The sequence below is a fragment of the Anthonomus grandis genome, chromosome 4 (assembly GCF_022605725.1).
Source record: "Anthonomus grandis grandis chromosome 4, icAntGran1.3, whole genome shotgun sequence".
In the NCBI taxonomy this organism is placed as follows: domain Eukaryota; kingdom Metazoa; phylum Arthropoda; class Insecta; order Coleoptera; family Curculionidae; genus Anthonomus; species Anthonomus grandis.
The window spans coordinates 27,383,104-27,397,405 of record NC_065549.1 but is presented as its reverse complement, the minus strand read 5'-3'; the positions used below and the strand labels follow the sequence as shown (position 1 = coordinate 27,397,405).

Sequence of the window (14,302 nt, the reverse complement as noted above, 5' to 3'; positions counted from 1 at the left end):
TATGACGATTGCTCTCAGGATGTATAAGAACATACCAACTCTGACATCCAGATGCACTACAGAAAGTGGCAAACTAAGGTTAAAGAAGGGGTTTCAAGTCGGAATCCCGATAAAGGAAGAATGGTCGGCGAACCAAGTTAAAGAGCCAAGTGGTTTCCAGGATACACGGATGGATCATGGATGAAAAGCACCAATTCAGCCGGAGCCGGAGTGTACAGGATGAAAACGAACACAGAGGAATCCTTCCCGCTAGGGAAACAGACCACAGTTTTCCAAGCGGAGGTGTTTGCTATACTCGAAGTAGCGAACAAACGAGAGGCATTGGAAGGTGACGGGGAGATTTGCATCTACTCCGATAGTCAAGCTGCCCCCAAGACGATTCAGAAACCCAAGGCCAGCTCAGCGCTAGTCCAGGAATGCAGAGACGCATTGGAAAGGCTTGCAGCACACAAGGAAGTGAGACTGAGGTGGGTCCCAGGACACCAAGGTGTTGAGGGCAATGAGCGGGCCGACGAACTGGCAAGACAAGGTTCCGTTAACCCCTTCGTAGGCCCCGAACTTATCAACTTTAATTCTCGGTCTTAGCAAAAAAAAAAACAAATCTCCCAGAAACTTAATAATTGGGCCTAGGAAAAAACAAGGAAGAATTAGAGAAGGACAGAAGGATGTAGACAGGCCAAAGAAATGATACCAGACCATGACGGCTCTAAAGCAAGGCGACTGCTAACAAAGACCCGACAAAGTATCAAAGACTTGGTGGGAATCCTAACCGGGCACAACAGTCTAAACAAGCATCTACACCTTCTTGGTATAAAAGAAACCCCACTCTGTCCGAATTGCTGTACAGGGGAGGAAACTACATATAGTCGCCTTCGCTCTTATCGTGCGGGTTCAAAAGTCACCGCGTAATATGAATCAAATTGAAAAATCAGTGGCTGCCAAAATGTATGTCCTTGAGAGTTTGACAATACATTGAAGGCCGTCAGGTGACATATTAAAGCCGCGTTTACACCTTAGATCATAATTATTAACTGACGTGATGCCTTTAACACCGTAAAAATGTCTGCGGAATACTACGTATCCGAGATTCGACATGTAAAACATTGGTTATTTCCTTTCATGACGTGAAAAAGCCCATAAGTATAAAGCCCTTTGGGTATACGCCTCATTGGTATATGCCTAGAATCCCCGATATTCTGCTAAGTTGCCAGACATAATATTTACTTTTCTTTTTTGAAAAATTGTCCGAAATAGACGGAATTCTCAATAACAATTTTTCTTTACGCAATAATATCTAAATCTAAGCATTTTATAATTTTTAATGGAGCAAAAATGCCTCCCTAGCCTTTCATTAAAATTGTACATATTTCATTTAAAAACGGTTGTTACCTAAATTTTTGAGAAATTAGTATACGATTTAGCATGACCCTATGTATGTGCATAACATACTAATTTGTCGATTTCAGGGCACAGCGTCTAATTTTTAACGATTATTTGATCTTGTCTTCTTCTTTGTTTATGTGTGATTGTGTTTTTTTGTAATAATTATTGAGAAACTGTACGTTTTGGTATAATGGACAAACAATTAATTTCTATTGTGTGTGATGCAGTGCAGTCAGAGACCAGAAAACTACTTTCTTTGTTTAAAGGCAAATTCATGATATAAAGTTAACCTTATTTTTAATTATCTTGATGAAAAAATTACAAAAATAAGGGGTTTCCATTTAAAAAAATTGACTTTTAATGATTTTTTCTTTTCAATTTTAAATGCCAGTTTTTGACCCCCCTATATCTTTTTTTTAGCCAAATATTAAAATAGTCTTTTAAAGTGGCCCTTCCTTTAAAATAAAACCGAAACTAACCAATACATAAAGGCTACTAAAAGAGAGTAATTGGTAATTATGTTAGGGCTTATAAACTATATAGTTTTTCACATGAAATTAAAAATATATCAAAAACGGTTACACTTAGGTATAGGACATTATACACAAAATATACCTAGAATTTCACGTGGAAGCCAAAAATGTATAAATATACAGGGTGTTCCATTAAAAATAACGAAGTTGACACTCACTTCCGGTATAACCGGAAACGTCACAACTGTCAAAATATTTAAGTTGTGTGGCCCCCATCGACTGTGCCATGTTGCCAAATTTTCAAAATGTTTGATAAATTAGTTTTTGAGATATCGATCGCGTCTATTCGTCGTGAGACACCCTGTATTTTTAGTCTTTTCAGCGATTTTGCAATTGAAAGAAGTTCGGATTTTAGCATATATGGCAAGGGATTCTGATTTTCTTTTACTAACCATTCATAAATTTCGCTTTTTCTCCAACTTCCATTTGGTTGTTTATTCAAAATTCTTGAATGATACGACGCATTGTCTAATACTATTAAGGAAGGTTCTTGCAAGTTCGGTATTAACTGTTCCTTTAACCATTTTTCAAACATTTCGCAACTCATATTGCCATGATAATCCATACTTTTAGACTTAGAAGAAAAAATTAAACTTGCACCTGGAACGAATCCCGTTGAAGACCCGGCATGTAAAATAATAAATCGTTTTCTCTGACCACATCCTTTTTTTCTTTTCACGCTTTTCACAGATTCATCTTGCTAAGATTTTATTCCACTCCCTTTTGAAAATATCCAAGTTTCATTTAAGAAAACAACTTTCCTTAACTTTGATTTTTCATTTTGTGTATATTGTCTTAAAAACCCTATTCGTTGGCTCACAATATTTGGTAGTTCACACAAATATCTTTTATTGCACTCTTTTTTATAGCGAAAGCCTATGTTTTTAATTAATTTTGATAAAGCAGACAGTCCAATTTCCAAAGTGCCGCGTTGCTTTAAAACATCCCTTAGAAATGGCAGCGTTATATTTGTTTTTAGCCTATATAGTTCATAAATCCTATCCCTTACTTCCATTTTTATACATTCACTTAAATCTTCAGTCTTCGGCTTCTTCCTTTTACACTTTTATTCCTTCTTGGGAATAAGATTGTTCTTGTTTTCGTATACAACCTTTTGCACCATTCTTAAACTAATTCCAAGCGCTTTAGCTACTTCTTCTTGTACAGGGTGGCCAAATAAGAATGCGAGGTACTGTATCTGAGAAACTATTCATCGTAGAAGCTTGCGATAAAAAAATTTATTACTAAAATGGCCAAGAGAATGACCTGGAAAATATTTTCAAGTTTCTAAAATGGCCGCTAGGGGGCGCAACTGCAATCTTGAATCTAGAAAACTGATGTTTCTGTAAATTTTGCTGAATTAACCTAACAAAAAAATAGCTGATTATTAAAGTAGAGACTAATCCGAACCTTTTTTATTTGAATAGTTTTGCTGTATCTCTAAAAATAAAGTGGTGGCGGGTGTTCAAAAGTTGGCTTAAAACACACCCTGTATAAAAAAAAACACACACTGGGCGTAGGGGTGGGTGATTCTGGGGTTGGCGAAAAGGGACTGCTCAGGCCTACTTGCCGAGCTCTAGCTCCCCCACCGTTACTTCTACTACTACTACTAGCAAATAGTATAGCAGGAAGCCGGATGTTAGAAATCTAAGGATTTTTGGTAGCATTGTGATGGTGCATATTCCCAAGCAAAGGAGATTAAATTGGGATAAGAAGGCTGTAAAACATATCTTGGTTGGTTACACTGACGCAATAAAGGGCTATGGAGTATATAATCTAGAGAAAGGGGCTGTAACCACAAGTAGGAATGTTATAATAATGGAGAAGCCAGCTGATATTGTGAATGAGATAACAATTGCAGTGAACGAGCCAGAAATAACTAGAGACTCAGTTTCAATAGGAGATTCAACTTCAGTGGGAGACTCTGAAAAGCACCAAACTATAGAGGAGGCGAGTGAGAGCTCAACTGATCTTGGTGAAAATAAACATAATGAAGTCAATTTACCAGTTAGAGGGGAATAGATACCTGCGAAGACAAGAAGGTCAAGCAGAATACCTAAGTTAAAAACTTACAATGACTATGTGACTTACTTGGTAGGTGACATCCAGATGATCCTGTGACTTTTGAGAAAGCACTATCCAGACCTGAGCGTGTTTGTTGGTTGAAGGCAATACAGAACTAGCTAGATTCTTTTACTGAAAACAAAGCATGGGATTCGGTGGATGCTCCAGAAAATGGTAGTGTAGTGGAGGGTAAGTAGGTATTTAAAAGGAAGCATGATGCTGACCAAAAGGTGATATATAGAGCCAGATTGGTGGCCAAAGGATATACTCAAAGGTATGGAATTGATTTTGAAAAAACTTTGTCTCACTCAACTCTAAGATTATTGTTGGGTTTATCTGTGAAGCTTAATTTTGTCATTTAGATGTTACAATGGCATTTTTAAATGGACAATTGAAGGAAAATATTTTCATGAAGTTGCCAAAAGGCGTAAAAGTGTCAAATTCTAATAAGGTATTAAAGTTAAATAAGGCAATCTCAAGATTTTGTTTTAAAATGGTTGAGGTTTTATTGCAAAATTTAAATTACATGAAATCAGAATTTGAACCTTGCTTATTATTTAAACGTAAAAATGACAGAATGATTGTACTTGCGCTTTACGTTGAGGATTTTTTATTTTTGATAATTCTAATCGAGAAACAGAATTTTTAAAATGTGAGTTAGCTTCCAATTTTAAGATTAAAGATATAGAAGAGCTGAAACAACGTTTAGGATAAAGAGTTACCATAAATAGGGATAAAAATAAGATTTTTATAAACCAAGAGAGGTATTAGGAATACATTTTTTTAACAACTGTTCAATATATATTAGATATATATTGAGCAGTTGTTAAAAATGTTCTCTAAGTATAAAGTATATGTAAAAAGTAAAAGGTAAGTTTAAAGTACCTGTAAAGAGGTGTCAACATCTATTAAGCCGCGGTTCTTACCAGATGTCAACCATACTGTCAACGGATGAGTAACAATAAGTCGCTTGTTAACACTGGATCTGAAAGTTTTATTTCCCGTTCTAACCTTAGTTTTTACAACGTGGCCAAATGTAATTATATTTCTGAGATGATCTCTAAGTTTTTCGTATAAAATATTCATCGACATTGTCGATATAATAACGAATATGAACACATTTTTTTTGTATCGTAGCAATCAAGTGCGAAAAGAAGGAAAGGACATTAAAGACTAGTAATTATTTCACATTTGTATTTTTTAAAATTCTTATACACGTTGAAAATGAAAAAATATTTTTTTTAACGGAGAGATTTTTAACCTCAGACGCGACGAGTGATTAATTCATATATCTTATTACATCTTGTTGAATTGCATAATGGTTGCGCATTTATTATGCAGTTGATCGACTGAATATAATAGTGGTTAAAATATAAGTTTAATAAATTTCTCAAAATCAATTTATTTTAATGACAGTCTTTTCGGTATTAAAAACTCTTACCCTCAAATCTGCGATTCGTTGTTCCTCAGCCTTAAGCCTTCGGTATCTACAAGCTTCTTCATTAGCTTTCTTGAACTCCTCTCTCATTTTTATTTGCATTTCAATCTTAGCTTTCTGTCGTTTTTCTTCATCTTTTTGAAGTTCAATTAAAGCCTTATTCAGCATTTTGCTTTCCTCTTCTATACGTTCCGCTTCCAAAAGACGATCCAATTCATTTTCTTTTATTTGCTGAAGGACTTCTTTGACATAACTAGAAAAAGATTTTCTTGCAATATTAAGGTTTAAATACAGGATGAGTCTCCAGAATCCCCATCGATTGTCTGTGGGAAAACTATAATTACGAAAAATCTAAAAATTTGACAGTATACTAAAGTCGATGGGGGCAACTCGGCTAAAGTATTTTGAAGATGGCGAAACTTCTGGTTATACCCTAAGTCACCTTCGTTGTTTTGAATTGAACACTTTATATATAATTACATTTTTAATTCTGAATTAAAATTATCATTAATCTAAATACTTTTTGTGCATAATGTTCTATATTTAAGTCTTATTGTTTTTGATATATTTAAGTTTTTATATCAAAAATGACGTTTGCAGGCACTACCTTTAAACTGTACACTACTTTTAGCGTATTTTTTATTGGGTTGTTTGATCAAGCAATAAAACTCATATCAATGTTTATATATTTCAACAAGTATATATTTCAAGTTGAAATATATTGAATTTGCTAATATCAAACTTGTTGTCACTCCGGAAGCAATCCTGTCTTTTGGTGAGGCTTTAACTTTTTTAGAATTTAGAAGTATTAATGGGAGTTCCACAGTGATCGATTCTTGGTCCTTTGTTGTACGCCATATATGTGTTAATGTTCCATCTTTGCTTCGTCTTGACAATACAGAAATGTATCTATCTTTTTTACTGGAAGAAACCGATCAAGCTATAACCGCAATAAATTTTGATTTATAGAAAATCCCAAATCAGCATAAAGATGCTTGAAATTATAATATACCACACTATATAACAATTTAAAAAAATTTAATTGTCTCTCTAATAAAATAATTTTATTTCAATAGACTTGTTTAATAGTTTTAGATAAGATTGTAAAATTGATTCCAGGCATTTATAAAATTATTTTATTAATACAATATTATAATTTTATTACTAACTTATAAGACTTTATAAATACAATTATGAAATAAAAATATTCCAATGATTAATACAATTTGTATTCGGCTGAGATTATTTTATCACACTCAAAGAGATGAATAAAATTAACAAAGTTTATAAGCCCCATACGTAGAAAGAAAAGAAACAAAATGACGAAATTGAAAATAACCTCGCCTATCATAGCGGTTTATGTGATCATTCCTGTAGTGATTATTAAACTGGGAAAGAACAAACACATATTTTAGGGTTTTTCGGGCGATAAATTTTCTTGTGCCACGAATTTTACTGATATACATATAGGTATATATAGGTATGTATACATATATACAAATACTCACATCTCATTTTTGATGCCCTTTTAGAATATTAATAATTTTGGATTAATGAAAGAAATTTCCTAAAATTGAGATTTAATTGCTATTTTTTGCTCAATTTTAACCTACATTTATACTAGATACGAAAATAATAAGAAATATCACAGACTAAATTGTAATTGCATATATATTTAATTTAATTCGTAAATGCCAACATAGTGGAAATAAACCTAAATAAATGTCATTAAAAAATGGTGTCATTAAATAAAGAAAAAATGTGGACTTTATCGCCAAATCCTAGCAAAAAAATAATAAAACAATGTTGTGTGAAGCCTATGTTTTGTCCTGGGTAAACCCCTGCGATATGGTTTATGGGCCATGCTGCGGCAAGTTGATTCAATACGAAATCAAAAACTTAAAAATAATTGCCTATGATTTATCCACGGAATCAGAAAATATGATTCTATTTCTCACACTCTTAAAGATATCAATTGGTTGAATATGCATCATATGCAATATCTACTATATAATCATTTTATTTTGATCGGATTCCCTGTAGTTTCCCTCTAACATTTTAATAGACCTTATATTCAATTTTGATAATTAGTAATCAAAAAAAGGTTATAATGAAATTTAATAAACGGTCTTAAGTGACTTTTTTCAAAACGAAAACCTATTTTTATATTTCAATCGCATTAAATATTATAAAAAGAACCACCACTATATATTGTCCAGAAAATTATACAAAACTTTAAGAATTTAAAAAAAAATACTAGAAAAATTTACTAGTTATTTCCAAAAAGAAAATATTCAAATAGAATGAAAAGTTACAAAAATTCAAACTTATGCCCTTGAACTTACGTTTTTATACCTTCTTCGTGGGTGGCTCTCCTTACAAACTGAAAGTTCTTTAAATGCAGCTCTGACATTCAGCATGGAATCTTCCTTTGTGGTTACGACAGTGTTATAAACATTATTTTTGACTGTTCCCAAGATAAAAAAAAAATCGAGTACTATCAGATCAGGGTAAAATTAATTCACAGAATTCTACTTTTCGTGAAAAGTCTGTGATGCTGAGCGACGGAAAATACATATAGATGAAATATTTATTTTCACAAAATTCTTATTATTGATTGACATATTCTGGATTCTAATGCTACTTGCCTAGTAGATATATGTTAAAAAAGGTTGGATATAGAATAGTATATACAAATTTTAAGGAAGTTGACAGGAACACACGGAACCACCAGCAATGCCGCCATCTTAAAAATATTTTAGCCGAGTTGCCCCTATCGATTTAAGTAACTACTGTCAAATTTTCAGATTTTTTTCTAATCAAAGATTACCTACAATCGATCGATGCGGTTCCTAGAGACTCATCCTGGTTAGTGGTGGGCAAACACAAGAGAACAAATAGACCAATATTAATTTTTTTAGAAAACCATTATTTATACAAAATGTTCCTGTTAAAGAATCAACATTGTCGATGGAAAAAATAGATGCCCAAAAAAGTTAACGATTCTACAACCAAATTATTTCTTGTGTAAGCTATGCCTATTTAATATTGGTTATTTTGCATGATTTGCTTTAATTTAAAATAATCATCCATTACTCTCAAAGAGACTTAAGTATATGACCAAAGGAGGGAAAAAAGTAAACTCGAAGTCCAAGTCTCATAAATCAGCGTCTATTAAAGGTTACGCGTTTCGCCGCATTAGGGCATCATCAGACCTAAATAAAATTATCAAAATTAAATGATACGGAACAGAACGCTAATTAACAGAAAAGACATACCTACTGTGAACTATATTGAATTGTGGTGAGTGTTCCGCTGTGTGTGTTGGTCAGTCTAGTAGAAGAATTTCCACTAGGGGGAAAGAATGTAAAATATGTTTTTAAAGAATCTTTTTTTCTTTAAATAGTTTTTTGTCCTTTCATAATTGTATTTGTTTTCATTCCTTCTAAGATAATATGTATAATATGTACTGGATGTGATATTTGGCGTTTTAAATTCCATATTTTATAGTCAATAACGATACACGATGGTGTAAACTTATTTTATTTTATATTTTTTTATTTATGTTAGTGTAAGTCAGTGTGTGGTTTTTGTATTTCGATAGGTATGTCTTTTCTGTTAATTAGCATTCTCTTCCGTATAATTTAATTTTGATAATTTTATTTAGGTATGATGATGCCCTAATGCGGCGAAACGCATAACCTTTAATAGACGCTGATTTATGAGACTTGGACTTCGAGTTTACTTTTTCCCTCCTTTGGTCATGATTTGCTTTGTTCTCAAGTAGCGAAAAAAAAAATTTTAACAATTATTTTCGCTCCGCCTTTTTAGCTGCCGCATAACCCAATATACTGTGCACATTGATTATACAGCTTTTAAATTTTTAGGTACTTTTGTTTCTTCATTTCATCAGCCTCTCGCTTCTTTTCTTCAGCAACGATTTTCTTTTGCCTTTGTTGCTCCATCATGGCGTCTAACCTTTGCTCTTCTTCTTTTAGTTCTTTTTCTATCACCTAAAATATACTAATATATACAACAATTCTCGTATTTATAAGTTCTTACCTTTTTTTCGGCAATCTGGGCATTTCTTATAGCCCTGCATTTAGTTGCCAAAATAATGCCATTTGCCTCTTTTACTCTCTCGTCCTGTTCAATCCTTAATTCCTGAGACCTTCTAAGCAAATATAGATTCTTTTTAGCTGCTTCTGATTCTACCTGATTAAACAAATATCAAAAAGTCAATGGGTAACTAAAAGTATTTTGGTCATCCTTCACTAAATTTATTTAAAAACTATTAATCCGACATGTTTCGGACATATAACATGCCCATCATCACCAATCATCAGGGATAACAAATTAAGGGGTTCTCTCAATTCATCTTATAGTTCTAGTGCTTCAAATAAGATTAAAAGGTTAAAACGAATTAAGATACATGAGAATGGGTTAAAACTTGGGTTTACAAAAACTTTAAGCTTCATAATTAAGACAATAGGCCAATAATAATCTTTTTTATTTTTGAATTAAAGTTTTTGTGAATCCAAGTTTTGTCCCATTCTTATATATCTTAATTCGTTTTAACCTTTTAGCCTTGTCTGAGGCACTAGAACTATAAGATGAATTGGCAGAACCCCTTAATTTGTTATCCCTGATGATCGACATGTTATATGTTCCAAACATATCGGATTAATAGCTTTTAAATAAATTTAGTGGAAGATGGCCGAAATACTTTTAGTTGCCCATGGCTCTATCAACTCCACTGCAAGAATGGACTAAGTTTAAACAATTATGAAATATGTTTGTTTATTTCTTACAGTTTCAAGTTTGCTTCCAGGTTTATTGTTGGTGTGCTTTTGCGTTTTTAAAAGTTGTTCTTTTCTAAGCGTACTTTCCATTACAAGCTTATTTTTTTCTCTTTCTCCTTCTTCAATCATACGCATTTTATCTTCAAGGGTTATCACCTAGTTAGAGAGTAAAGAAGTACGCTTGAACTTTAAGTAAATATTTTTTAGCTACAGAATGCTTTGGATGCGAGGTTATCATATCTTAACAATGAACAATCGAGGAGTAAAAATCAAGTATTAAAAGTCGCCAAAAGAAATTGCCGGAAATAATTTTTAAGTTTTTGCTGCTATCGATATGGACGTATTTGCTGTCGTTAAACCCTTTTTACTATAAAATTTCAATTTAATCAGGAGGGAAAGGCAAGAGTCTATTGATATTATTAATTATTTATATAACAAGTGTGTAAAATAACCCCTTCCTTATGAATGGGAAATTTGTCATCTTATTCGTCTATACTCTATGGTAATGAAAAAGAAAATTTTATACACGTATAATATTAACAAAAAAATTCTAAAGACTAAAGAAAACTTAAAATTTAAAATATCCAACCAAGCATGATTAAATTTTCTTTTCAAATGGCTTGCATCATTTTCAAAAATCGCAAATCTCAAACAACTCTTTCTTCTTTTCCATTGATAGCTGGGTAGCCAACCCAACATAACGATCCAGATCATTTTCATGATAGCCATCGTCCACTATAAATTCAGAATCGACGTTGATATCATAAGTTTGTTGGAACGTCGATGGAGAAGAACAGTCAGCAACAGATATATTAACCGGTTCTACTGGAAAATGTGACGCTTGCCCAATGTTAGCATGCAATGATCTTGGCATTACATGAGTAGTTTTATCATGGTTGTCATTTTCATCGCTTCCGCTTCTACTGCTACTTTCCCGACCTCTTTTCCTTTTTCGCGTAATTGTCCCTAAAAAATTGATACACAAAATTACTCTTACGGTGTATAGACATAGAACGAAAATACGGAAAATAAAGATCAAGATACCTATAATAACTTCACATTCAAATATCAATTACTTCGGACTTCCTATCAGTAAAAGTAAAATTGCAATATTCATATTAGGTTTTGTTTTGTTTTGACTCACCTCTTTCATACAATTTTCTGATATCCATTTGACAGAGTAATATACCAGTTGAATTGAATTGTATTCGTGGTCTCGTCGTCCCGTCGCACTGAATTGCCTTGCTCTGCTTCACGATCCCGCTTATATATTTAAATATTCCTGCTCCCGAAATACGTAGAAAATACTCGACTCTTGATAGAAATATAGGTAACAAGTTCATCAAAACCGGTATTTAAAAATCGAACATTAAGATGTGCTATTCACAGATGATTTTTTGTAAATGTTCCCTGCTGATTTGCATGTAAAAATTTAACATCATCCATTTCTGTCATCAAAATCCCAGATGTCCCTCTCAGCACCAATATACCTCGCTCCACCACCAAACCCAAATTTATTTATTAATATAATTGTATTACAGTTACAACATCCTTTATATTTATCAAAATGTGACGAAATACTATTACTTTACCTAATCCTAATAATAAATGTATAAATAATATTATCAGAGATATTGCAGATTGCATAGATGTTTATAGGAAGCATTTCTATAACATCGATTCTGACATAATAATAATAATATTAGCAACATGGTAATTACTGAAAAAATTACCAAATGGTTCTGTTAGTACAACAAAAAAAACCATAATTATTTTGTAAGAAAAAAAAAAATTTGATTATTAATATTTTTTTAAAAATAATTTGGATATGTATATGGTAAAAAATTATGCTTTATAAACTACAAGTATTAGCCATTTAAGTCGACACGAAAGTCATGCCTTTTAAAATTCCATAATTTTTCCATGCCACTCATTAATTGCACTCACTACCCAAACCATTTTCAACCATTTTTTTAAATTCTTCCAATGAATTCACAACCGTTTTTGACCCCTTAGAACACACAAACACTCTATCCCTTGCAGTCCAACAAGAATTTTGGAAACGCACACGCGTTTCTAAAATTAAGTAGTTTCTAGATTAGCGAAAAAACCTAATATTTTACGGACCAATGTTACCAGTATACTTATTCGTAACGCACGCGCAACATCCTCCCATTCATAAACCATAGGTGCTTAAAGTATAAATAAATCTTGCTGATGACAAAAAATATATCTAGCTGATGACAGAGTGTATCTTGAGATTGGTTTATCACATCAGCAAGTGCTGGACTGATTGCATATTAAATCACTTAGCGACAGACGAAAATCTGCATTGTACAATTTTTGTTTTCACTGGAACTTTAAAATTTTTATTTTCCACAAATGTCATCAAGAGACCCACATATTTTTTATTTTTCAAGAGCTAAAACAAATATTTTGAAATATATGTATTCTCAGATAAATAGTTCTAAGTATAACTCAAAGTAAAATAAAACAACCAATAAACATTAATCATAACTGGACAGCAAAAACTAAAAAAAACTACGTAAAATTGAAAAAAGTTTTTAATAACGTCTTTGAACGGAGACCAAGGAAATCAATGTAGGGTTGCCACGAGACGAGACGAGACGAGATTAAGAATTGTCTCGTCTCGTCTCGAAAGTTCGAGACAAATATTTTTCGAGACGAGACGAGACAAGCTTATGTCTCGTCGAGACAAGACCTTATCTCGTCTCGTCTCGTTTTGTCTCGAAAAGTTCTGATACCTATGTAAAAGCCCAGGATAAAACTTAAAAATTTAATAGACAACAATAAACATATTATAGGTAGTTAAGTATGAAAGTTAAAAAAATCATATTCGATTTTTAAATTAATTGGGCAGGTAGGCATGTTGGGAAAGATTTTTTTAAGATTTAATAAAATATTTATATGAGCATTTTCCAACAATCTATAGTAAGCAATAATATAAAGCAGTCATAGTATTTTTATAAAAGCGGCAATAGCGGAATATTGAAAATAATATTTTATATGCATTTAAGCTACAGTTGTCAACATACCTATTAACAGCAGAAAAATATCAATAAAATATTATGACACACCTTGTATAAAAACGTTAAGTTGAAAAAGAAATGCGCAGCTAAAATAAAAACAGACGTGACTGGTCCAAGAGATTTAAATAAACATACCCCTAAATTCTAAGAATATTTTTGCAATCTACCCACCACCTGTTACACAAATCGTAAGCCCATTAGTATAATAATGGGGAAATAAAAAAATAATCAAAACCTATTCCGTGATTTTAATGACAATTTTACCAATTAGTCAAAGTCAAAAGTCAAAGTCAAAAATAGCTTTATTGTTACATAACATCATCTGTTGTTAACAAAGCATTATATAAAGATAGTTGACAACATAATCTTTTACAAAAATATAAAAATTTTAACAATTCTTACATACATAGAATATAGAACACACCCAAAGAAAGGGTAGTAAGAATTCACATTACGCTGCGCAAAATTCTTCACTGTCAAAAGATTGTATTTAAAAACTCGTCTACAGAATAAAATGCTTTACCAAGCAAGAGTTTCTTTATATTTTTCCTAAAACGTTTTTTACAATTTATTAGCCTTATATAAAGGGGTAGGTGGTTAAAAAGCCTTCTGCCCCCGTATACAAAAGAGGACTTAATCTGCTCACTTTTTGGGATAGGCAGAGGTAAAGAGAAGGTTGTTCGGAGATTGTAACCCGAGGAGGGGGGGGCCAAGTTGATGGCGATATTTTTTGTGGATAAGACAAACAGTCTCTAAAATAAAAAGGCATGGCAATGTCAGGACAGAGTGTTTTAAAAATAATGGCCTACAGGGGCTACGAAAGGGAGCTGCACACATATAGCGTATGGCTCTTTTTTGCAAAATAAATAGAGAGCTGAACAAATACTGAGAGCACACACCCCAAAACACAATACCGTATCTCAGATAAGACTCTATAAGAGCATGGTAGGCAATTTTGGCCACATCAAGTCCCAGAGAATGTGTTATTACTCTAATAGCATTACAGTTGGATGATAACTTCCCTAATAAAGA

General features: G+C 32.6%; 1 protein-coding gene and 1 long non-coding RNA gene across 4 annotated transcripts in view; both read right to left on the bottom strand.

The window, feature by feature from the left end:
* Nucleotides 1–14,302, bottom strand: part of LOC126734966 (cilia- and flagella-associated protein 45-like) — a 55,590-nt gene that overhangs the window by 38,715 nt on the left and 2,573 nt on the right. For all 3 annotated transcript variants that reach the window (XR_007660230.1, XM_050438835.1, XM_050438834.1), the window contains exons 3-6: nt 10,230–10,376; nt 9,481–9,633; nt 9,310–9,431; nt 5,422–5,671 (exon numbers count right to left, since the gene is read on the bottom strand). Coding sequence is in view for 2 of the 3 variants with exons in the window: in XM_050438835.1 (XP_050294792.1) it covers nt 5,422–5,671; nt 9,310–9,431; nt 9,481–9,633; nt 10,230–10,376 (672 nt within the window). In the remaining variant the exon portion in view is untranslated. The remainder of the gene's footprint in view (nt 1–5,421; nt 5,672–9,309; nt 9,432–9,480; nt 9,634–10,229; nt 10,377–14,302) is intronic.
* On the bottom strand, nt 10,627–11,902 carry LOC126734975 (uncharacterized). Its single transcript, XR_007660237.1, has 2 exons — nt 11,365–11,902; nt 10,627–11,186 (listed from the first exon to the last, which is right to left on the bottom strand). It is a non-coding gene; the product is annotated as an uncharacterized LOC126734975 (long non-coding RNA).